The 25679-nt window shown below is 31.8% G+C and overlaps 1 protein-coding gene and 2 long non-coding RNA genes across 8 annotated transcripts; 2 read left to right on the top strand and 1 right to left on the bottom strand.

Moving 5' to 3' along the window:
• Window positions 1-1955: 1955 nt before the first annotated feature.
• On the top strand, window positions 1956-7462 carry LOC102626488 (uncharacterized). Of its 6 annotated transcripts, none has more exons than XR_008050938.1 (5): window positions 1987-2001; window positions 3012-3128; window positions 3202-4826; window positions 4930-6939; window positions 7090-7462. It is a non-coding gene; the product is annotated as an uncharacterized LOC102626488 (long non-coding RNA). The 6 variants fall into 6 exon arrangements; XR_008050939.1 differs by lacking the exon at window positions 1987-2001 and having other exon boundaries at window positions 2451-3128; window positions 3202-4257; window positions 4342-4826; XR_008050941.1 differs by lacking the exon at window positions 1987-2001 and having other exon boundaries at window positions 2451-3128; window positions 4930-5442; window positions 5547-6939.
• Window positions 7463-13134: 5672 nt separating this feature from the next.
• Window positions 13135-15225, bottom strand: LOC127899036 (uncharacterized). Its single transcript, XR_008050812.1, has 3 exons — window positions 14860-15225; window positions 14139-14228; window positions 13135-13396 (listed from the first exon to the last, which is right to left on the bottom strand). It is a non-coding gene; the product is annotated as an uncharacterized LOC127899036 (long non-coding RNA).
• An 8200-nt stretch (window positions 15226-23425) lies between these two features.
• LOC102620707 (geraniol 8-hydroxylase-like) lies at window positions 23426-25206 on the top strand. The gene is made up of 2 exons (XM_006494473.4): window positions 23426-24426; window positions 24493-25206. Exons 1-2 carry the CDS (start codon window positions 23515-23517, stop codon window positions 25084-25086), a joined length of 1506 nt encoding a protein of 501 aa, XP_006494536.2. The 5' UTR covers window positions 23426-23514; the 3' UTR covers window positions 25087-25206.
• The last annotated feature ends 473 nt before the right edge of the window (window positions 25207-25679 follow it).

Genomic DNA, 25679 nt, shown 5'->3' with positions numbered 1-25679 from the left:
TACAAGAGCCCCAACGAACCCCAGAATGAAACATAATTTGTGAGTGTATACTATTATTACTATTATGTATTCTGTAAAGCATTTATGTTTGATATTTTGATTTAATATCGTGTTATGAATTACATGTACGCATATTATATGTTTAATTGAGTCATGAGATGTGATTGCTAGCCACCATATATGTACCCGTCCCCGTACACTCTGCGCATGCGTATTGAGAGTTAGGTTACTCTATCCGAGCGATGTAGCTAAATTCCGCCGGGTATTGAGAGGTTTTTCCCCCACTCTAATCATGCGATGATAATCTCGACGAGTATTGAGAGTTATTTCCCCTGGGTACTATTTAGTGCAGTTTGTGATGTATGTATGTATGAATTTCATGTTTGCTGATGCGTGGTATTCAATGTGGAGTTATGTTACATGATTATGTATAAGCACTAGTACACATACTTTATTATAATTATTACTATTAATATTTTTAATATAATATTATATCCATTCACTGAGCCGCAAACTCACTATTTTCCTATTTACCCACTTTCTCCCATGATTCCGTAGGATTTTGTGCAGATTAATTCTAGTTAATTGAGGTTAGGCCATGAGACGCATTGCTGCATGTCTTGCATTTTGAGCACATTTATGTTGCTTATGTTTTATATGTAAACATTCATGTAATGTCAGTATGTACAACGAGACATAAGTTATGCAAGTTTGAATTCATATATGGTTTCAAAAAAGGCACAGAAGTTGTTATGTGTTTATAAAATAGATCATATTATATACATATTTTCATGAATTAAATTTGTGTTGCAAGTTTTAGTTATAGTCCACACGATTCGCCTCACATCAGACATGTAGGTTGGGGTGGGTCGTGTCAAATTAACTAATAAAAATGTGGTATATGGACAAAATTGAAAGAAAATATAACTGGTTGAAAAGGTTGCAGAATGCAGATGGGTGACTGGAAAAGTCAACCCAAAAGATTGACTATTACAATCGGTTGCAATAGCCTAAACAACCTTGTTTCACAATTAAATCCCCCACATCTTAAAATAAAAAAACTCAAAAAATTCAGGAAGAAAAGCCAAAGTTGCATCCCCTCTAAGTAGCATTCTATTGAAAATCCACCACCAAGAGAAGCCAAAGCTGCATCTCATCCAACGTCCATCCTACTCAAAATCCACCATTAAATTTTCTGCAAGCTATGCTTTATTTGATGTTGATGGACTTGCAAATCAAAGTGGCGCAAGCTGTTCACTTCTTGAATGACAAGATCGAATCATATAACTGGGTAGCAACGAATTAGTGGTTGTTCAGTTTCAGCGAACCAACACTGCTTGGGAGGTCACCATTTCTATCCAATCTCTAGTCTTTGCTGACCAATTTCGAAGTTGAGTTCTTGGCTGCTCAGATTCTTAAGAGAAAAATAAATTTCTAGGGTTTCGATTCTAGTTCTACGCCCAATTGCTGTGTTTTTTTAAGTAATAATTATTTTTATTTTTATTTTTGTTAGCAAAATTGAAGCTATTATGTGCAGGAAAGTACAAAATTCATAAATTTCTTTTTGTAACAACTATTGTGAAAGTAAAAACGTGTTGTTTTATTTTTTTAAAACTACAAGATTTGGGAGGGAAAAATTGCATACTCATGCATTTTCATTGGGTTTTTCCTTGAAAATACTGAATTTTAAAAACATTAACCATAGCATTTTTTATATTTAGAAGTATAAATTCTATTTTTCATTTTCGTTTCAAATAGTTTTTCAACAATTATCAAACAACAGCCTCAACTTTTATACTGATTGCAGTGGGTAAGGTCTTAATATTCTAGCTTGCATTGTTAATTCCTATAGTTATTTGTATTCCTGATATGTTATATAGGACACTTCTTTACTTGTAGTATAGCTAATTACAATCGACACCTGTCTGTATTTTTTTTTTTTTGGGGGTTTATGGAGAGATACTGTGATTGGGCTTGTAAACGGAACTACTCTTACATAGGGTAAAGTTTTGGTTCTTGAATGAGTTATATAGCAAAATCCTTTCTGAAAGTATGCATTTATATAGAATAATCATTTGAAGTGAAAAAAGGCTTGAACAAAGCTAGTTTTGCAATTTTAGATGATATAGACAACAAACAGTTGTCATAGTTTAAGTTGTGGACATTTGTGATTCCAAGGAGATTTATAATAGTATTTAGGCATATTGTCAACTTTCTTTAGTTACTCCATTTGGTTTGAGTATTTGACTATCACTGAATTTAATGTTCTTTTATTAACATGTAGTTTGTTGGATAGGGGAAATGAGATGCATTTAGGAAGAAATGAGAAAGAAAATAGAAGTAGTTACATGTGATACAGAGGTCTCCAAAATGATGAGCTCAACAGATAGAAAACGTAAGACTCTATGTGTGGAAGGTGATGAAGGGGAAGATTGGGGGGGGGGGGGGAATGGCAAGTAGAGAAACAATAGTGAGTAATAACTATGGGCCAAAACAATAGTAAGTATCTTATTTGTTGTTACTTTTGTTTTAATTTAGTATAATATAATATACTGTGAGGTATCAAATGTATGATGATTTAGTGATGTCCTGAAAATTAGTTAAAAAGGAAAACGTGACAAATTAAGAAAACAAATGGTGGGGGCATATGCAACCAGGAATGTACTGCGAACACTCTTTTATTGCACACTTTTATTCAATTTGTTCTGTATACTCATTCAAATTTGCAACATTTGTTTCATTAAGATGATTCCATAAAATAATAATATTATCATTACAGCCATAAATATGCATCATTCTTAAGTCATGTTGGCTCAATTACTGATTCGCATGCATATTATCAAGTTACAACTGATAACATTTATGGTAAGATATTTTTCTTTTCATGTTTTGATCCAACTACATTTGTAGAAAAGCATAACAGAACAAATAAGCCTGGTAAAAAAATAAATTGGATGGTAAAGTCATTATGTTAATGGCATTTGACAGCATGTTGTTTTTCATGAATATAGTGGAGAAGAAGTACGAAAGATAAATTAAACGATGGTAGTGCTTGTATCATGAAAGAGATGAGTTGGAGTCTAAAAGGATTGGTTTAGTGCAATGTTTAGAAAAGTTAACTGATATAGGTGAAAATTGAAATTAGTTATTTGAGAAAGTTTGTTTACTGGTTGATTTATTTATTTATTTGTAAATATGCAGGTGAGGAAGAAAGTAGGAAGTACGTTTAAAAATATGCCGCTTGAAGCAAAACAAAAATGCAAGTATATTTTGAAAGAAGGACTGTTGAAGAGAGAGAAAGTGCGCCAGCTTGATTTGCATTAGTTGCATCTAAGTTGATGGCCGAAAAAGGAATGGGCGTGTGCTCTATTGGATTTGGTAAATTAATTGAGATGAAGTGTACTTGGCTTCAACAGAAACGATGTAAGTGGTTAGTAGATAGGTTTGATACGACACAGTCAGTCTTAATTGTTCATGGTAAGGAGTTGGAGCCTAGACCACTGAGTTTTGGGTATATAATGGGTATTGTAGATAGAGGATTGAATATCGAGGCAAAGGGAGAAATGCAAGAAGTTGGAGGATATCCTACGCAAATCAACACGTGCTGATGATGAATCAAAGTAAAGTTCACTTTCTTTGTACTGTGTTCATTGTTATGTCTGAATAGTGGCATTCATATAAGTTCCTCCTCACTAATATCTATCAAGAATGTAGAAACTATCAGTGCAAGAAATTAGGCGACCCTTTGCTTTGGTAAGCTAATGTAAGGCATAAGATAAAAGCAAGAGAAGCTGGCACATATAAATAGTTGTTTGCTGTACCTTTAGGTAAAGTCTTGGGTATCGATTATTGGGGTTAGGTTGCTGGATAATTCATTATTGAATGGTTCATGTGCTTGGAATGATATTTACCTATTTACTGAAGAAGATAAGGTTTAAGACTTTGTCCACATACCATTGGTTTGAAATTTGTATGATACATATGGTAAGGGTGTTTTTGCTATATTAAAGATGTTCTCCTATAAAAACTTATACTAGGGTGTTGGCATAATTATGGTTAATTTGTATGAGATTTAATCTTTATTAGTATATTAGTTTTGATTATTATAAGTTTATGCCGATATTGTGCATCAATTATGGTGCTAATTGGAATATTGAAAGAAACCTCTTGCCTTGTCTTCTAATAAAGTGGAATGGGACTAAGATAACAAGATTCATTAAGTAGATGCACAAGCAAAGAGGCATTGGTGCAGAAAAGGTCCGTGAAAAGGAATAGTATTGTTTAGAATAATAATGGTTGAAATGATGTATGATGATTGTTTATTATAAATTTTTGGTGTAGGTTACACTATATGAGAAACAAATCAAAGGTTGTTCTAATGGTGATCGTAAAAGATATTTGGCGAAAGGAGGAAATAATAAACTTTTAAATAGAGAGTGGAGACAGTATTTGAAATGCACAAAGCGTGGACTAAAGGTCATAGGATATGTTCCGAACTGACTGTTGTAATGTATATGACCAAAACCTTGTTCGAAACTTAAAGGTTGTGAGAGGTGGATTAGGTGAACATAGAGGCATGGAAAGTGAAAATGAAGAAGTCAATGTAATAGTTGAATCCAATGGCCTAAAAGTTGAACAATTGCCATTGAACATTGACAATTGGGGCGAAGGAAAAGTCAGATAGTTTTGGATGAAAATGCAAGAGACGAAAATGCAACGCAAGAAATCCTACAGTGAAGAAAAATAATGAGGATGTTTTGTGCCATTTAGGATTACAATTACAAGCATTTTTTGAGGTCAATCCACAGTGCTATCGCAAAAAAGAGGTACTGTAACATATGGTTATGTTGACATAATATAAATTATTATATAGTTGAATATGTCATTTATGTTTTTTTGATTATTTGGATGTTTCGATGCATGATGCAGGATATGATGAGCAAAGACAATGCAGTTGTTTCATCTTCAGTGAATAATCCGTTAAAGGAGGTTGTGGAGTTGCTTGTTGAGATGACCAATAGAGAAGTAACAGAACAAAAAAGGCCTTGGTGTCATTATGGCCATTTCAGAGTAGGTCCCCATGTTCTGACGTTTCCTGCTATAGAAGATGAGTGGAAGTTGATTGGATATATAATTAATGAACACCTTAATGGAAGGTATGATAAAGGGTGGTATAGTTTTCATAATAATTATCTAGTAATAGGTAACGAAATGTTGACTGGATATGAATAAGTCATTTCAAGTGAAATGATATATAATGACAATCATTTGTTGTGATTGTTGGTAAACTATTTTTCTTCTAAGAGTAATTTGTGATGTGTAATATTATAGTTTTGCAGTCATTAAAATGTTTTGTAGTGAAATTATTGTTCAACCAAAGATGAATTGGCTACGTGGGAGGGATTTATTGTCTTTATGTCCTAAAAGATGATCCATGGTGAGGTGAGTTAGGCCAATGTGTTGACAGTCTTACATAGTCTAATGTAAAAGAATTTTAAGTGCTTTGTACTCTTGAGTAATATTGTAATACATTTTTCATTTTGTAGAGAATATCACTTGTGGCTGAGATTTCGTCAAACGGCGAAAGCAAAAAAGTTTCAGACAGTCCATTTACCTAGTTTCTTCCCACCTACTTTGCGATTAGTTATAGTGATTGTGAATGCATAAAAAATCTTCATATTGTTGGAAGGAAATGTAGGCATATGCAACAATGACATTAATTGTTATTAGAAACAGTAAATGATTCTAATTCAAGGAAGTGATATAGCATGGCTAGGGAGGTGGAAGCACTCGAGTAAGTGCTACATGCAAGACTTGGCACAATGTGCAAAGGCATGCCTAGATGTTTGATGAAATAAAAGTAGCAGTAGTGAATTAACAGAATTAGAAAGTAGACAATATGTTTATAGAAATTTTATGAATAATAAAATCGTTAAATCCATCACATTTGTATATACAAATTGATACTTTAACAAACAATTAAGTTGTTGATATAATTATTTGAATTTATTATAAATAGATTGTCATTACCGTAAATCATAATTCATGGCACTGGTATGTTCTTGTTGTTGATATTCCTACTATATGTGCTGAGATTTGGGACTCATTACCAAGTGCCACCAAAAAAATGCATTAGTTGGAGAAGCAAACACAATGGTAAGTGGATCAAGAAATTTGGGTTTTTATGTGTTTTGATTTTGTTTATCTTCCAATATTTTCTTGTATTTATTTAAGTTAAAGTCTTACTTTGGTGATGTAGGATGGTTGTAAATTATGCATGGGATATCTTTCAGAGAGCATAACTTGGGCTACATGTGTTCGCTTTTGGCGTATAATATACCGTTTTGAAGCTTGCGATGAGAATGAATCAAAAATAAAATAGCTTCATCATTCTGCCCCATGGTCAAGTCGAAAATACTCTTTCTTTCCTGATCATTTTTAGTTTTAAAATATTTTCCTACATTTTCTGTTTCTTTTAGGACTTTTATCTTTTTTTTTTTTTCCTAGAATTCAGATTTAGACACCATTTGTTTTTCTTTTCTTATTTAGATTAGGAAAATTTTATCATAAAATAATATTTTAGATTTATCTATTTTGGTAATCTTTGTCAATCCATAATTATTCAATAAACTTGATTATTCAAAAACTTTGTTTCAACAATAAACTTTATTTCAACTATCTTCTACCTTTTATGTTTCCATTTCGTCATTTAGAGTACACACTGATTGCATTGTTTTTTTAATCACTATAGTTGAAAGCACTTAATGAGATATTGAAGGACAAATTCGGATGTTACATGGGAGCGACTTTAGATTTCAGAGTTTTCATTCCCATCACAAACAATAAAGAATTTCGAGACAGTGTAATGGGTATATATGTGGTATGTTTGTGATTTGGTGGATGGAGAACCTTACTATAGCACAAATTCCTGATTGCATGGTTAGTCAACCATTTGGTTTTGTGAAAATTTAGATTTTCGTGGATATCTTGAGTGGATAAGATTAGATAGAAATGATATTGAATCTGCATTGCACAAAATTTACTTGATCTTACTACTGACCTAAATTTTGTTTGTTTGTTATTTCAAAGAGTATAAATTAGAGGATGAATGGAGGAAGTTGGCTGTTCAATTTCTTGTGTCTAGAAGTAACGTGATGAAAAAGAAAATGATCTTATGTGCAAAAGAGTTTTTACGTGATGAACAACGCAGATAAAAGAAAGACTGGCCGGTATTATTAAATGAATTATCATGCGCAAGCAAAACATTGTACATGTAAGGGTCACGGGCATAAATTATAGATTTACAGGTGACTTAATCTTTAGTTTTCAGTTATTGCACAAGAAAAAGAGAAATGAATCATCGTTAAACTCATTATTAGGTTCTTTGAGTGTTATTTGAAAATTTGATAGGCTTTTTCCTGAAATAGTTTGGTAATTATTATGTCTTCCAGGTTCAATCTTCCTCTTTCGAGGTTGCTTTTAATTTGGTCCCGGGACTATCCTTTCAATGTTTTATGCAATTGTACATTTTCTTTAAACTTCATTTCATAAAAGGAAATTTGGCCTACACAATATTCTTAGATGAAATTTTGTTGTCCTTCAGAAATTAGAGAATATTCCATACTACCTGCTCTGTATGTACAAGTTTTAGTTATAATGATGTCTATAAAGCAGTATGCTAATACTTAGCACCAGTTCTTCACTGAGCTTGGAAAGCAAAATGATAATGCAGTTTTTTAATCCATGCATCTGCTGGACAAAAGTCATTGAGCTTTCATTTTCATCCCGAACATTAACTAGATATATGGTTCTCGCTAATTCTCCAACTTCGTTTTATAAAATGCCACATGTTTGATTTCTATATGTATTTTACCTAATGTTGTGGCTACAACATTTTGCTTATTCCACATAATAAGAAAAATGATATTTTGTATATGCAATTCATGAACTATGTAATAGTATTGTTAGAGCTGAACATGTCATATTCAAGCAAAAAAATTAGTTGACATTATCATTATGGTTATTCAATATTTTGCTCTTTGAAACTACTGTTGCAAATGGTGGATCATTTTATTTATTTGGTACTTTCACAAGTACGAATTTATGAGGTACGATCAACTTCGTACGTTGATAGGAAGAGAAGTCATGGTTGGGAGCACTTGTAGGAAATAAGATGATCTTCTTTGAGGAAATATTTTTGCTTAGAAAATCTATTGACTTTTCAGTCGATCTGCAACCAGTAACATTTATATTAATAAAACAACACTGTCATACGTTTTAAAATGTTACAAGGTAATAGTGGCAATCAAATCAATTTTAATACACCATTCGTCCACAAACTTATAGATCTAAAATGCGTTGAACAAAAGTTATAAATTTTTTTAAGCAAAACCGAAGGCATCCATTTATTCATTACATCATCACACTGATGTCCTTAAAACTTGAAATTTTAATAGGAAAGCATAAGCAATATGGATTTCAACTTGTATACAAAGTTTAGAACTATTCGAATCACCGTGAAATTCCTGAAAATACTAATGGACATATAAATGTACAACATATAAAGTTCTTCCGTCATTTTAATAGCACATGAGGTTAGCACATCAACCAAGAAAATCGATCAAGCAACAACTGCAGTAGCATGACTTGGAGCAATTATAAGAGAATGAAATACTGATAGGCTTCAATCAAACTTTCCAAAAATAAATTACGCATATTGAGTGATAACAACTTACCCTTAAAATTTGAGGTCATTCTGGTATTTATTGACAAGTGGTTTTTAAAATAGAAGGAAGTTGGAGAATCTGTAAAAGAAAAAAAAAAAACTAGCCACAGTAGTGGCAAACTTTGAAAATTCATCCAAAAAAAGTGACAAACTAAAATCACCTAAAAATTTATAGATCTTAATTATATACATAGAAGTACAATATCTCAAAATTTTAGCTCATTTTAACATTGTTACACTATTCTTCTTCAACATAAAACTTCGCACACGGGTAAATTTTGATAAGAATTGATAGTAATGAATAATGAGATGAATCCAATAATATCAGTCGTAAACCATTTTACTCCACAATTTCTAGAATTAGAACACAAGAACATTTATCTATCATTTCTCAACATTCACTATCAATCGTGTTGGGAAAAAATCAAGTTTTTAAATTTTTATAAAACCTTTTGAAGATCGCTCTCATATAATAAATAAGAATTCGTATTCTAGAAATCGTACCTTGAAAGTCCGAGTTGGCTTTTTCCGCTGAAGTGATTTAGGCTCCTAGATCACGATCCGCCACCACCACTCTTGTTAGATCACGATCCGTCACCACCACGCTTGTTAAATCACGAACTGTCACCAATGATCTTCCAGGTTATGACTCAAGTTCGATCTGCACTTGACGTGTGGTCGCCTTTATCACTACCAAAGCAACTAGCACAAGAAAATTTTTTTCTCAATCATGGAGAGAAAAATCTTATTCTCTGATTTGTATAAAGTGGCTTCTCTTTTTCTTTTTGAGAAAATAAGCCTTATATATCTCCCTTTAGTGAAAACCCTAGGCTCCAAATAATGCCCTAAATAAAACTCACGTTATTTTCTTTTTCAATAGGGGACCCACCTTGTAAAATAACATAAGGCCCCTTATACAAAAGCTCATTAAATGGAGCCTCTCACTAAATGATATATTTAGGCTTTTGACCCAAATAGCTAGTTATCTTACTTATTAGTCCAGTAGTGGTGCAGTCAATTAAATGAGCTAACCCGGGGATCATTTGGGAACATACAATAGTGGCTACAATAATTAGGCCTGTAATTAAACTAGCCCAATTATTTAATTCCAAATCTACTGCACTAAAAGATTGGAACTGACTTCCATAATTGTATGCTCGAATAATAATTCGTCCCAAGCCACATTGATTTCTTTACTGCACAATCCTTTGTACCACATCGTTAATTAAATTGATATCTCAACTGTCCAATCAATTTAATAACATCTTATTCTTTGATACTTACTGGTTTTCTCTAATGATCATTTTCAACATACTAAATATGTTGACACACTCTGGCCAGAGAATTCTATGATCAAGTGCTGAAAACCCATCAAGAGATGTGTTGTACAAATTCTATATTGTTAATCCATAACTCCAATACTCATAATTGCTCCCACCAAGATACCGGGTAATCTTGACCGCAAGGATGTGTCGTGTCCATTGGTAACTCAAATGGAATAACAATTACAATCATGAAATCATAATTAACTCAAGATTAAGATTACAGTAAAATCAATGCCTATGAGATTTAATAAGTCTGACAGTTATTACAAAGTTAATTAAATCTCACATGTGATCCTGTTCAATGTAGTCGTACTACATCAATAAATTCATACATGATTAAGACAAATCATTCAATGAATTTATTACAGTCTATACCTAAATAAAGTGCCCAACTTTATTTATCAACTGCGAACTAAATTTATTTAATCATAAGATAACTTGTATTTATGTCTTCTGTGAATCCACATGGTGATCACATAAATACATATAATATGATTAAATGGACTTTAATACAAATATTAATGCAATTAAGATATTTGAATAAAATACCTCATTTATTTTATTAATCAGAAAAATTATTTATTACAATTAAATAAACACATATGCTTTTAAAGAGCATATTTTCCCAACAAATTGAACATCAATTACGTAAGTTCTGATGCAATCAAACACAAGGCAAAATAGTAGATATGTTGAAATCGAACTTCTAAGTTAATAAATCTCTATATTAGAACCTACAACTTTCATTTTGATCTAGCATAATAGAAACACAATCGTCATAAACCTAATTCACTCAACATGTTAAAACAACAAACTATTGCCATGTATCACCAACATAAATAATATGAAAAATATAAATTCATAGTCAAGGTAAAATATTACCTCCTCGGTAGAAATAAGTGGTTAGCAAGGCATTTATATACAACCTTAGTATGCTAGACTGCTCCCAAATAGATTTAGCTCGGATGGTACAGTAATGCCAATTGATTGACTAATATTAAGCCATGATCCTGATGCTTGAGTCGAGGTAGGTTATGAGCTTCCATCAAAATATTTATTGGTCCAAGTGGAGGTATCAGGGTCTGATTCGTCCAGGAGATTGTTCGATAGGTGGTCACGGCAATTATTCTGGCTATATATGTAAGTTGGAATTGGTGACGGGTTATAAGTGCAAGTTCTAATTGTATAACCAGGGTTATCACATCGAATGCATTTGCCTTTTTTATTTTTAGGCCTTTTTAGGCTGGCTCAGTGCCCCTTTTGTTAGTACAAGCATAGAGTCTTGAATGAGGTTGGGATTTGCCTGAAAATCTAGTACACTTGTTCTGTCTGAAGGCAAGGACATAGACTGTAGCAGCAATGTGTGGTTTGGAGGCCTCATTCACTCCTCTTATTCTTCTACTATTCCTTAAAGATCGACTCCTCTGATCTAATTATCTGCTTGTCTTTAGAAAAAGTCCCAAACTTTTGTCACACTCTTGGACATAAGTGTTAGCCTATATGGCTATAAATATTGATTTTGATGATAACAAACCACATGTATTTTAAAAGCTTTGATAATGTTTTTAAAGTTTCGGATTTGGACTTATTTGAAATTATTTAAATGGTTTTGGGGTCATTATATAATTTCACAAAGTTTGGGCAAAGTCATAATTTCAGAAAGTTTGGGGTTAACGAAGAATTATTTAGAAATTCTGAAATTGGACTTATTTGCAAAGTTTCATAACGTTTTGGGCCATACTACAGTTTTATAAAGTTTTGGGGTCAAATTATAAATTTTGGGAAATATTTTACTGTAGCAGTTACTGTAGCAAGCGGCTTACCGGATACTGATAAACGGCAAGCCGGATACGGGGCAGTAAGCACCAGAACGAAAGCGGCTTACCGGATATGGTTAAACGGCAAGCCGGTTACGACAAAAAATGTGCATAACGGCTAGTAACGGCTAGTTTTTGAGTTCAAACTATATAAACTCAAAACCAATTCATTTTTGGTAACTCAAGCAAGCATAAACAAGTGCACACAACTTATATTGAGCTTCAAATTCGAAAATCTTCATAGATTAAATCTTCATTGAGCTATCATTTGTAAATCCACTCTTAAAGAGAGTTTTTGTTGTAATTTTCATTTCTCATCAAATTGTGAGAGTACAAGTGTGAGAAACACTTGGAGTGAAGAGATTGGAGAGATAATCTCTTGTTGTAAAGGTTCATTGACACCTTGAACTCAATTGTAAACGTTTGAAGCCTTGGAAAGGCTTGGATAGTGAAATCCTCAAGCCCGGTGTGCTTGGAGGCGTGGACGTAGGCGGGGATTGCCGAACCACGTAAAAATCCTTGAGTTTGCTTTCTCTTCCCTTGCTATTTAATTATTGTGCTTTGATTGAACTTATTGCTTTCAATTTTTATTAAGACATTAGATTGCTTGTTGTGTGGATTTGTTAGTATAATTTTTAAAATTCCAATTCACCCCCCCTCTTGGGTTGCACACTCATATTTCAATAAGTTCACCTCCATTGGTGTCTATCAACCACTCTTCCATATGTGGCAATAATTCTTTTAGAAAATATTGGCACTGATGCCATTTTTCAAACACATAATGAGGACACTTCAAGAGTACACTACTACAAAAATGATCTTTTATGACGGTTTTAAATGACATAAGATGACGGTTTTAAAACCGTCATCTTAGGCACCGACATTAAAGAGGGTATGTTTTTAATGACGGTTCACTAACCGTCATTAAATGTATATTTTTAATAACAGTTATTTAAATAACCGTCATTAAATATCTATTTTTAATAACGGTTTATCTAAATAACTATCATTAAATGTGTCATTTTAATGACGGTTTATTGTAAGAACCGTCATTAAATATATATCTTTAATGACGGTTTATCTAAATAACCGTCATTAAATGTGTCATTTTAATGATGGTTTATTGTAAGAACCGTCATTAAATATTGAAACAACATTTATTGACGGTTTTAGAAGAAAACCGTCATCTTTGTTGTAGAACACTACATTTGATGACGGCTCTTTTGAAATAACCGTCATCCTTATTATTTATTATTAAAAAAATAAATTTGAAAAATTTAAGGCTATTTCAAGCCCCTATTTTAATTCTAATTTCATATTAAATTCTTTACAATTATTTTTCACAAATGTTTCATATACAAAAAGATTCAAATGTTTCATATACACAGAGATAGCTCTACAAAAATCTCCAACAATCATTAAACTTCTACTAGTGAATGCACTAGCAACCAACAAGATTGGCATGTGTGAGTACATCTAATTTCTCATCAAGTTTTCAATTGCAAATGAATCTCACCAGCTTCAGCAATCTACATCATTCTTACAAAGAATAAAGAGAAATTAAGATATATTCATATATTATAAATCATAAATATTAAATCATTTTAGTGACTTAAGTTGTAAAACAAGACTTTAAAGTACCATATCACTATTAATTAATAGACTTACCTCAAGTAAGTTAATCAACCATGTGTTCAGATAATAAATGACAACACATTCGCCAAAATAGAGACAATAAAAAATTATTAACTACATCATCCATAAGAGATCCAATACCTACCCATTATACACTTGGAAATAAAAAAATTAAGGCCTGAAGTTTAGAATACTACATCTCAACCAAAGAATTAACAACATGCTTAGATATTATCTTGCAAAAGTTGTACCTGCTTATTACCAAGGGGGTAAAAGATTAAGTATAGACATAAGAGAAAAGAACTGAAGAAGGTTCAAAACGACATCTGAAATTATTAAGCTGTACTGTTAGTAGCAAAATTTCAGCGAATTAGCACCCAAAATTTCTAAGTGCAATTTTAAATACAAAACAACAGTAAAAGAAGCCCTTGAATGCTTCCAGGTGCTTTGTTTTTGCATAAAATGCAGTAAAAACAACACTTGGAAGTTTCCAGGTGCTGTTTTTACTGCATAATAGCAGCTAAACAAAACCTAGAAACACTTTTAGGTGCTATGTTTCTGCATAAACAGCAGTAAAAATAGCACCTAGAAACTTTCAGGTGTTGTTTTTACTGCATAACAGCAGTGAAACATTACCTGGACGCTTCCTAGTGCTGTGTTTTTACAGAAACAACAATAAAACAGCCTTTTGTGCTGTTGCACAGCAACAAAATACTGCAATTTAAACTGAAAAAATATAAGTGAGGACGGGTTAAGCAGCCAAAAGTAAATCCATCTACACAAGTGCACAAACAAAATGAACAATTCACTTTCAAAAGCTTCAATAATTTTTTTACCTTAAATGGAGGAAAGTTAAAGTGCATTAAGACAATTTCTTTGCTTTGCTAACTTGAACTAGTGAAATCAACCCACTGATAAAATTTTTGCCCTGCTTCCTTAGAACCATAAACATATATAATTGAATTAATTTTATGGGAACTTCATCAAACATCATATGTAAATGAATGCATTATTCAACTTCCAAATATAATCGAACTCTAAATCCATGAGATAAAGTCCAAAACCAAAATATCTTATCAATCACACAATTATCATGACATAAACTTGGGGTCTAGAAATATGGCTAAAAAAAAAAAAGGTTGAATACTAAAGTCTAACATCTTTTCTCTTCATTAGAATGGTTTCTATTTTAGATTAAACCTACAAGATACTAGATAGTAAATCTAAAATGGGAAAAAAAACATTTTACAGGTTTTTGCATGTCTAGCAAGAACAAATCCAAAATGCATCACATAGAACAGCCACGATCCAATAAAAATTTTGCGATGATTCTAACAAAGAGCTTGACAGTACATACCTTGTCCCAGATGTTTCCCCTGATGTTATTCTAACCTTCTTCCTCATAATGACTGCCATCATAAACCCAAATGTGAGTGTCATGCAAGCATTGTACATTTGCCAATTGAATTTCTAAATGAAATAGGTAATCAATCCATAGGCATAATCAGAAAAATTGAGAGCAAGACTTTATGGCATTAATAGGGCTAAACACTTTATCATTGGGAACTTTTGTATGGTCACTAATTAAGGGGACACAACTCAAAACAAATATTCCAGCGCCAAGTTAAAAGATTGTTTTATGTGCAAGCACATTCAACTAATTGTCATACTAATAAAAAAGAAAAAAAATTGAACATTAACAGGACAAAATAAATGATAGTTCAAGTTGTTAGATATGAAAACACATTCAAAATGTTTTTGATCCGTAGCAAAAATCACAAATCCGACAGAGAAAAAACTCCCAAATTCACTGTTGGAGATGAAAATATGAAATTAAAAGTAAGTAACTAACTAATTAATCACAGAGAACTGACCAATCGAAGCAATGGAATCAAAGCAATTGTCTAAAAGCTTCGGCCAACAAAGAGTGCATATATATTATCAAAAAACAGAGACTCTCCTAATAGAGTGCTTTCTTCAGTGAGTCAAACGAAGAGTGATGGTAAGGCTAGGGTTTATTTGGTTTGATGGTGATTGACGGTGGAGGCTTTAATTTCAAGCCATTAAGGATTGGGTTTTCTTCGACGGCGAGGGTTTGGATATGGGTTAGAGTTTTCTTGAGTACGTAAGAGGGCTATAGTGTTGACTTCGTCATAGTAGAGAGTGAGCATGAGAAAGAGGGGCTGTTGGTGTTGGCTTGCTGCTGCGTGTGCATGAGAGAGAGAGAGCGACTGCTGGTGGCCTGTTGCTACCGTGCTCGGCTGCTGTTGCATGGGCTAAGTGTGCCGGCGGCGTGCGTGCTATTGAGAGAAAGGGGCTGCGTGTGCGCGCGATTGCTTTTAATGTTCACAAATTATATGTAATTTTAGGGATTTGGTGTTCAGTATAAGGCCAATTTTCTTTTTTTTTTATAACTAAATCAATATATATGATGACGGTTGTTTTATACAACTGTCATTAAAAATGTCAATTTTTAATGACGGTTCTTAAAGAACCGTCATTAAAATTATAAGCATTTTAATTACATATATAATGATCGTTATATATTATAATAATCATTAAAAACTATGACTTTCAATGATGGTTTTGTTAAGAACCGTAATTAAAAATTATTAATGACGGTTTTTTAAAAACCGTCGTTAAAGATAGTATTATTTTAATTACACATATAATGACCATTCCATGTAAAAACTGTCATTAAAAATAATTATTTTTAATAACGGTTATTAAAAAATCGTCATTAAAAGTAATATTATTTTTAAAGAACCGTCATTAAAAATTATAAGCATTTTAATTACATATATAATGATCGTTATATATTATAATAATCATTAAAAACTATGACTTTCAATGATGGTTTTGTTAAGAACCGTAATTCAAAATTATTAATGACGGTTTTTTAAAAACCGTCGTTAAAGATAGTATTATTTTAATTACACATATAATGACCATTCCATGTAAAAACTGTCATTAAAAATAATTATTTTTAATAACGGTTATTAAAAAATCGTCATTAAAAGTAATATTATTTTTAACTATACATATAATGACGGTTGTATATAAGAACCGTCATTAAAAATAGTGACTTTTAATGACGGTTTTTATAAATGAACCGTCATTAAAATTATGTGTAAATTTTGTTTGACATTTAATGACGGTTTTATTACATAACCGTCATTATAAGTGGTATATATTATGACTATTTACATAATAACCGTCATTAAATATCTTTAATGACGGTTGTTTAAAAAAACCGTTATAACATATGGGTCATTGTTTTACATTTTTGTAGTAGTGGTAAGTGATTAAATCTCTGCCATGCTTCAAAGAATTATTCATCCTCTTTTGTATAAACTCTGAAATCTCCTTGCAAATAGCATTAGTCTTATGAATAGGAAAATATTTATTAAAACATTTATCAACCATTATCTCCCAAGATGTAATGTTATTAGCTGGGAATGTGATAAACCATGATCTAGCTTTATCTTTCAATGAGAATGGAAACAAATGAAGCTTAACATCATCTGTAGAAAAATCTTCATATTTAAAAGTTTTCCACATAACATAAAAATCATTCAAATGATTATAGGAATCTTCATCATCTAAATCATAAAAAGATGGGAGACAATTTAGGGAGCATTGGGCTTTATTTCAAAACTCCTAGCTGCAACACCTCGATATTGAATGCATGAGGTGCTTAGATTAGGGAATGGACCAAAGTAATTTTTAGAAGGCTTTTCTCGTGGCTCTTGAGCCATTTTGTCTTCAATTATATTTTCTATATTTTGGCCAACTTTTTCTTTTGAAGTAGCTTTCTTTTTTTTTTGATGAAAAGTTCTAATAATTTCACTATCTGTAGCTTTCAAAATTACACAGTAGAGATCTATTACGAAGCATGCAATCACACCAAAATAATAAAAACATAAATAATATTTGTGAAAAGGAAAAGAAAAGAAAAAGAAACTAATTTGATGAGCTATTATAAAAACGAACTACTAAGGAGAGAATTAGAATGTTCAGACCTATAACTTATTATATTTCTTTATCCCCTAGATTAATTTTTGTTGACTACAATTAGAAAATGTAAAAGGAAAAGAAATTAAAAGGCACTTACAGTAACAAAAGTAAAGACAAAATAAAAGAAACGGTTAATAATAAAAATAATAACAATAATAGTAGTATAACTAATCTAAACAAAAGACACATGACCTTTAAAAGAAAATTAATTAATTAATCCTAATCTAAAACTGACACTCGCGACTTAAAAGAAATAATAATTTAAATAAAATCAAATCTAAAACTTTAAACTACACAGTAATTGACGAATTGGAATTTCTTTTCATCTTTTTTTTTTGTTGAAATAACCTAAACTATGACTAATATATTTTGTTTGAGAAGATTATAACTAAAGATGCAATAATTAAATTAAAACGAGTAAATTAACACAAGAATTCAAGAGATTGAGGCTACCATCAAAATCTACCAAAGTTCAACTTAACAGTTATCTAATTACCAATCAATTCATAATTTTAAAGTGACAACTCGAAATCAATCTATGTCTATTCTTGAGCTCCATTAAGATTAATCTTATGTTTGTTCTTTTTCTACTTAATAATATAATATTTAAACATTCTATATGAACAATATTGAATCAACAAAGAATCAAAGTTTTCTAAGTATAGAAAACAATTTATGAAAGTCACATAATCAAAGACGGTCAGACATATATAAATTTTATAGATCCAAGCATATGTTTAGTCAAATATTAATCCTAACAATCAATAGTACATGACAAAATTGGTAAAAATATTTAATACTATTCAATCAAATATGTGAAACAAGAACCATAAGTATTAAGGCACACATTTAGAGAATTAATTGAATAAAAAATAATTTATTTCATTGAACGAGTCTTCATCCTTAACCATAGTATAGACAATTAGAAAGACACAAAGAGATTGAGCACAATAGAACCGATGGAAGCCATGGTCAAGCTGTGCTATTCAATTCTTCTCTATGCCTTGCTGATCATCTCTTCGTCTCCTTCTAATCGGCATGGTTTGCATCTCTTTAAAAATTGCTCAACTAGGCTGAGTCTTTTTCTAATTTGAATTACCCTCTTGGAGGCTAAGTGCCTGTTTAGTATGGCGCATCTGATGGCCATAAGTGTTTATTTAGTTCGATAAGCTCTTTTTATTTTATTTTTGTTTAGTTATTGATTGAGTAGAGTTTTTGAAGATTAATTAATTTATTTTGACTCTATTAGAAAAGTTCAGATTTTGGGTTTTTTGGAGTAGTGGTGAAAAGTTTTTTTAAAATGTTAAAATATTTAAAATATCTTTTACTTATTTTATAATCTTATTTCATTCTTTTCAGTTTTCATAATATAATTTTAAATAAATTACCAATTAAATAATTTACAGTTTTTAATAAAAGTTTTGATCGACAACCAAATAACAATAAAAAATAAAATCTACCCAAAATAAGTTTTATTCAAAAAGGTATATTAAATGGAGCCTAAGTCACTCATTTGATTAAATCCTATAGCTATAACTAAAATGAACCACCCCGAACCCCTAGAGTGAGTCTATGTAAACTCGTCTAACTGAATTGATAATAAATCTAATATCTAAGGATTCTACCGAAAATTAGGCATAGTCTCTCCTATAATTAAGACATTCCCACACTTGCAAATTATATAACAAACACTCCCAAAATTGCTCAATATTCAACCAACCTCTACAACAACTTCCTCAATCAAAATATCAAATGTCATCCAAACATCTAATGTTAAAATACAATAGGTTATCTTTAATCACAAATTATAACAAAATTATGCAATCCGAAATATCCCAACAAAAAACATCTAAGACCCCTGGCACCATCATGTGGCCATAATTTTAAAAATAACTATCATTGTTGAGTTGACTGTTGTACCTGCAAGTCTCCTATGGGGGGAAAATACAATAAAAACAGAGTGAATATAAAACTCAGTGAGTGAATAGTAGTTTTTTAAAAATAGATTTTCCTCAAAATAATTATTTCATTTCAGTGAATAATTTTACCAAATTACCATAAGAAACTTAAATAATTAATTTAATTATAAATCATAAACTGACATGAACATAATATATAATACCACATAAAAATTAAGGAAATCATAATACACTGTAATCTCAAATATAAAATTTTGAAAACTGTCACTAAACAAGTATCTAGGAGAATAATTTCGGCATACCTGGACCTCGACCGATGGGCAATCGGGGAATCTTATGCCCTAGAGTTACAACGGGTAGATAGGGAAATGTTATCTCATATCTTATCATATTTGCGCATGCTTAAATTGGTCCCCAAAGGACAAAGGACTATATTTGGACCAAAGCCTTTGTGTGCACTCAGACGGGCCGTAAATACTGAACACACATAGAGGCTTTGGGCCATATGTTCACACGAGCCCCAAAGGCATATATCTCATCTCATCTATATCACTGTATTTAAAAGGAAAATATACTGTCTAATAATTTTAAAAACATTCCTTATATTTATATACCTTTTAATCATACTTTAAATTATACTTTTCTTTTTATTAACACATTTAAATATACTCTTTCTTATCTTTAAAAAAAAAAAATACTATCATTCTTTATTTAAAGTCGATACGGAAAACTATTAATAACATAAGCTAACCGACTTTAAAAAAGCCAAGTTTATTTCCATATTCTTTAAGCCATTCACGTGCATGCGTGATTTAGATTTGCAACCAGTTAAATTTTGGTTATTTAGCCTTGAATTCCACGTGTAAGTTGGCCCGATTGCTCCCAAAAACAATTTATCTCTCATGCTTCCCAAATTGGTCATGCACTTTTTATCCATAATCTCCAATTATTTTTCTGTTCATTAAATAATTCAATTAACTAAAAATAATTAATAAAAATAACTAATAAATATATAAATAAGAGTAAAAAATATGCATATATTATATGCTCCTCAATAAATGTTATCATATCTAAGGTAAATTTTAAGTCATCCCAAATAGAAGGATCATATTAATTTATCTCTTAAAAGTGTTGAAAACTTTAATTTATCCCTTATTTTTTATTTTAAAGATGAGGGCAAATTGGGTTGCACTTATAATTTCTGTACCTAGAAGGCATGGATGATTGCCTTATAAGCGAAGGAGTTTTCGTCATGTTGAGGATCGATCACCCTAGGCATCCGCTGGTCATCAGTGAGTGATCCGTGGTCATCAGATGACTGTTGAGTCCTGAGCTTGTACAAATTGATATTAATCTCATGAATTTTGGGTTTGCACGTAATTAATGGTAATTAAAGAGACACACAATAAATGCTCTGTAATTTTCTAATTAATTTTCCTTAATTTTTTTCTTTGTTTTTGGAATCAGGTTGATATATAATTGCATTTGTGTAGTTGAATTTTCAACTGTGGAATGAAAATTTTCCAACTCCGTGTGAAACGTCTCTGATTGTTTCCTACTTTATGGTGCGTTATCTTATGGGAATGAGAAATTGGAATTAGGTATTGGATTGATTGATTGATGATGTTTCTTTTCCGAAAATACAATCCATAATCGGAGTCAAATTTGTGGGCTCCATAAAATTAGGAATGTGAAATGAAAAATCTCATTTTCATCTTTTTATAGAATAAAATTTTATTTTTTGAATTGACATTTTTACCCTCAAAGAAAATAGTAATAATAGAAGTAACAACAAAAATAATATTAATATAATAGTACATATATTTCCCTTTAAAAAAGTTTACGTCTTTATTTTATTAGTAAAAAATATATGATTTTAACTAAGGAAATTTTTTTGTAATTTGTTGATAATCCATTCCAACTATAAGATAAAGTAAACACATCAAGAAAAATACTATTGATACTGATTACAATTTTTGTAACTCAAGTAAATAATTTATTCTAATTATCACTCTTCGTCGTGATTCTAATCCATTCAGATCTAACTCATTCTGATTCTAACCTATTCTTATTTCAAGTAAATCTACCATTGCATTCTATTAGTGTACTACGAGAACATATTTTACAGGATTTGTGTTACAGCTAGGCCACAAATTGAAGGGTGCTCAACTTCAAATGTGTTCATCTTATATTCATCAACCTGCTGCAATGACGTAGGTGCACTTCTAATTCCTAAGTAATTGTTAACCCCAGTATTTTGTCTTGGAGGAAGATTTTTGAAATTTTGATGCCTTTGCGTTTTCAAGAGCAGGTGTATTAAATTCGTCATCATCTAGTTTCATTTTGACAAAATACATTTGATCATTACATTTCCGTTCCTCTTCTGCCAAGTTTCCTTCCATTGCTATCAATTCAGAGAAGTCGGTGCCCGCTTATTGACCCATAAAAAAGGGACCAAATCAAGTCTGACCTTGCAATCACCAAATTAGCCCTTTGGTAACTTGCAACAGTTGCAACCATCATTGTCCACAAATTTTACCTACGGTGTAGCATCGTCGTACGTGCACGCAGAACAGCCAAGAAATCGTTGCCAGCATTTTAAACTCATGCATACTTTCGTTTGCAAGAAAGTTAAAAGCATCATTCAAAATAGAAAATTTGAAACGTTTGAAACTAGCTTACACGATTAGCCACACAATGAATTTGTGGCTGAGCTTATTAAACGAAAAAAGAATAATGATATTTGATCTAAAGAGTACCGGAGGGTAACAGAAATAGAATGATTATGCAACAAACAGTTTCATTGTAGCATACGAAAATGGTGCACTGTGCACGCACAATAACAGCGTTTATGTCGCCAGTCTATCAGGGCTTCGGCCAAGTATCATTATTCCTAAATTAAAAAATAATAATAATGGCAAAAGCACTATTTTATTGAACATTTTATGCCAGTTAAAACCTTGAAATGAAATTAGCTAAATTTCTTCTTTGGAGTGGACATTTAAAGCCCTGCAAACTTTCAAATTAAGTGAAACTAGCTAAACTTCTTCCTGCAAAACGCATGCGAATTGTCAACTCTCATTTTCCGAGTTTAGAGAAAATTAATTTCTCAACACAATGGCACTAACCAAGTTGCATTATCTCAACAGTTGAATTAAAATATCAAATGAGTTTTCATAAAGGATTTAGTAAAGGATTAAAATGATCCTTTGTTATTTCAAGTTTTACATATGGGTGGAGATATTTCCAACCCACTATTTTTGTAATCCAACCCACTTTTAAAAAATAATTACAATGAGCTCAATTTTTTTAATAACTACAAATTAATAAAAGGTTTTGTATTATTAATCAATTAAATCCTTCTATTAATTTTTTTCTTAGGTTTCTTTGACCATTTTGATCATAAACTTTAAGATAAGTTTTATTTTATCATTTTATGATACACTACAAAACAACCAAATTATCCCAATAAACATGAGTTATTGTATCTAATAGTTTAGGTATTTAATTTTGTGACTTATAATCTAATATTTTTAAATGAAATCTAAATTTTCACTATCCTTACTTGTGAATTACATAAATTTAACAATCTAATAACTTATTACATGAGTATTGTGATATACATACATTATGTTAGTTTAATTAAAGATTAATAATCATGCTAATAAGGTAGTATTAGAAACAATGAGTTTTGTATAAAATTAGAAAAATATTGAAGTAAAAGTAAATTCTTATTAGTTTTACTTTATAAGGATAAAATACTCAATTCAAACTGATGCCAAAACATCTTTGTAATCAAATATAATAAAAAAATAAGTCTAAAAAAGTAAACTAAGATAGATTTAATTAATTAATTCTTCAAAATTCTTCTTTATTTGAAAATTTTAAAAACATTGTGCACTTTTTGTAACTATTTTCTGAAAAACGGGTGGGTTTACGAAAACTATGAGATGGAGATATCAAGTAAATGCGTAGTGGCAAATTCTGGCCGTTTTATTTGAAATGCTAGTTAAATGACAAAGAAACGAGTAAACCAATACTAAAGTCCTCTCTATAAAGATAGTGATCGATTGTTAATGAGAGTTTTAAAGATGGATCATACGTTAAGCTGCATATTATGGCTTCTATTCACTTGGCTTTTTGTGATGGCTTTGAGTTCCTTTTACAAGAGACGCAAAGCAGGATCCGAACAGCAGCCGCCGGGGCCTACGCCTTATCCAGTGATTGGAAACCTCCTCGAACTTGGTGACAAACCGCACAAGTCACTAGCCAAGCTTGCCAAGATTCATGGCCCCATAATGACTCTAAAATTTGGCCAGGTAACCACCGTAGTGGTTTCTTCAGCAAGCATGGCAAAAGCTATCCTTCAAAATCATGATTCATCATTCTGTAACCGGATGGTCCCGGATGCAGCCTGTTCCTACAATCACCAAGAAATTGGGATGGTCTGGCTTCCTGTCTCAACACCGTGGAAAAATCTACGAAAAATATGCAACTTACATATTTTCTCTAGTCACAAACTTGATGCCAATGAAGACATCCGGCGCAAGAAAATCAAGCATCTACTTGCTTATGTTGAAGAAAATTGCCGTGTGGGGCAAGCAATAGTGATTGGCCAAGCTGTTTTCAATACTTCACTTAATGTGTTATCCAACACAATTTTTTCCGTCGATTTGGTTGATCCCACTGCGCAAGAGTTTAAGGATATAGTTTGGGGTATCATGACAGAACTAGGAAAGCCTAATCTGTCCGACAATTTTCCTCTGCTTAAAAAGCTTGACCTGCAGGGGATAAGGCGTCGCATGACAATTCATTACAGCAAGATATTTGAGGTCTTTGATCGCTTGATTGATCAAAGACTGGATCAAAGACAAGAACATGGTTACAATACTAGTACCGAATCTTCAGATTTGCTGGATACTCTTCTCAATATTAGCCAAGACAAGAGTGTGGAGATTGATGGAAATGACATCAAACATTTGCTTTTGGTATTGTTTATTTTGTTTCCTTTCTTGCACAAATTTCAAGTTATCTAATAAAATTTTATATGACAGGATTTGTTTGTTGCGGGGGCTGACACAACCTCGAGCACATTGGAATGGGCGATGGCAGAGCTACTCCATAGCCCAGAGGCTTTATCAAAAGCAAGATTGGAGCTGGAACAAACAATTGGCAGGGGCAAACCACTTGAGGAATCAGACATCACTCGATTACCTTATCTACAAGCAGTACTCAAAGAAACCTTCAGGTTGCACCCAGTAGCTCCCTTATTTCTCCCCCGTAAAGCCTCAACAGACGTAGAGATCGCTGGCTTCACAGTGCAAAAAGGTTCAAAAGTTTTAGTCAATGCGTGGGCTATTGGCAGAGATGAAAGCACATGGGACAACCCTCTCATTTTCATGCCCGAAAGGTTCTTGGGATCAGATCTTGATGTCAAAGGCCGCAATTTTGAGCTAATCCCCTTTGGAGCTGGGCGACGCATTTGTCCTGGTTTGCCATTGGCAATCAGAATGTTACATATAATGTTAGGTTCACTTATTAACTCTTTTGATTGGAAGCTTGAAGATGAGAAGATGGACATGGAAGAGAAATTTGGTATAACCTTACAGAAGGCTCAACCCCTTCGTGCTGTCCCTATGGCCATTTAGCCCCACATCATATATGTATATGTATATATAGTTTATAGCCAATAAAGCACTTTATCATTGGTTATATTAATTTTGTGTCTTCTTATTATTATTATTAATAAGAAGCTCTCTTATTAATCAGCTTAATCCACTTTTGATTGGATTAATATTGTAAGCAAATAATATGTAAGGGAAGAATCGTGCTAAATGAACAAAGGGAAGACAAAGGGATGATAGAATATGAAAAAAAATATTAAAATAATGAAAAGAGAATCAAAAGTAACGAAAAGTAAATGATAAAATAAAAAAGTAATGACAAAAGCTAAAATCGTCATTATTCCTCAAACTCGACGAAGCCAAACTGACGAACTCATAGTTGCATTTGCATTAATAAAAGAAAATTGAAGTAAAATCAGTGGCCATTATCCGAAGATCTGCATTCATGGTACCAAAGACTACACACCAACAACATTGATGAAATTGTAGCGGGATAATTGCTAACTTTCACTTTCCCATTACATTAAAATAAAATTAATTTTTGGTTGTGTTCTATATATTTAAGTTGTTAGAATTTTTTTCAGTTTAAATTGTTAGAAAGTGAAGGATTAAATTTG

Source organism: Citrus sinensis, chromosome 8 (genome assembly GCF_022201045.2).
Source record: "Citrus sinensis cultivar Valencia sweet orange chromosome 8, DVS_A1.0, whole genome shotgun sequence".
Classification (NCBI taxonomy): Eukaryota; Viridiplantae; Streptophyta; class Magnoliopsida; order Sapindales; family Rutaceae; genus Citrus; species Citrus sinensis.
This window is presented reverse-complemented; position numbering and strand designations above follow the sequence as displayed.

Excerpts from the sequence above, each read along its gene's own strand:
- LOC102620707 (XM_006494473.4), top strand. The coding sequence starts at position 23,515 with ATGAGAGTTTTAAAGATGGATCATACGTTAAGCTGCATATTATGGCTT. Across the intron at positions 24,427-24,492 it reads ACATCAAACATTTGCTTTTG|GATTTGTTTGTTGCGGGGGC; the intron begins GTATTGTTTATT and ends TTTATATGACAG.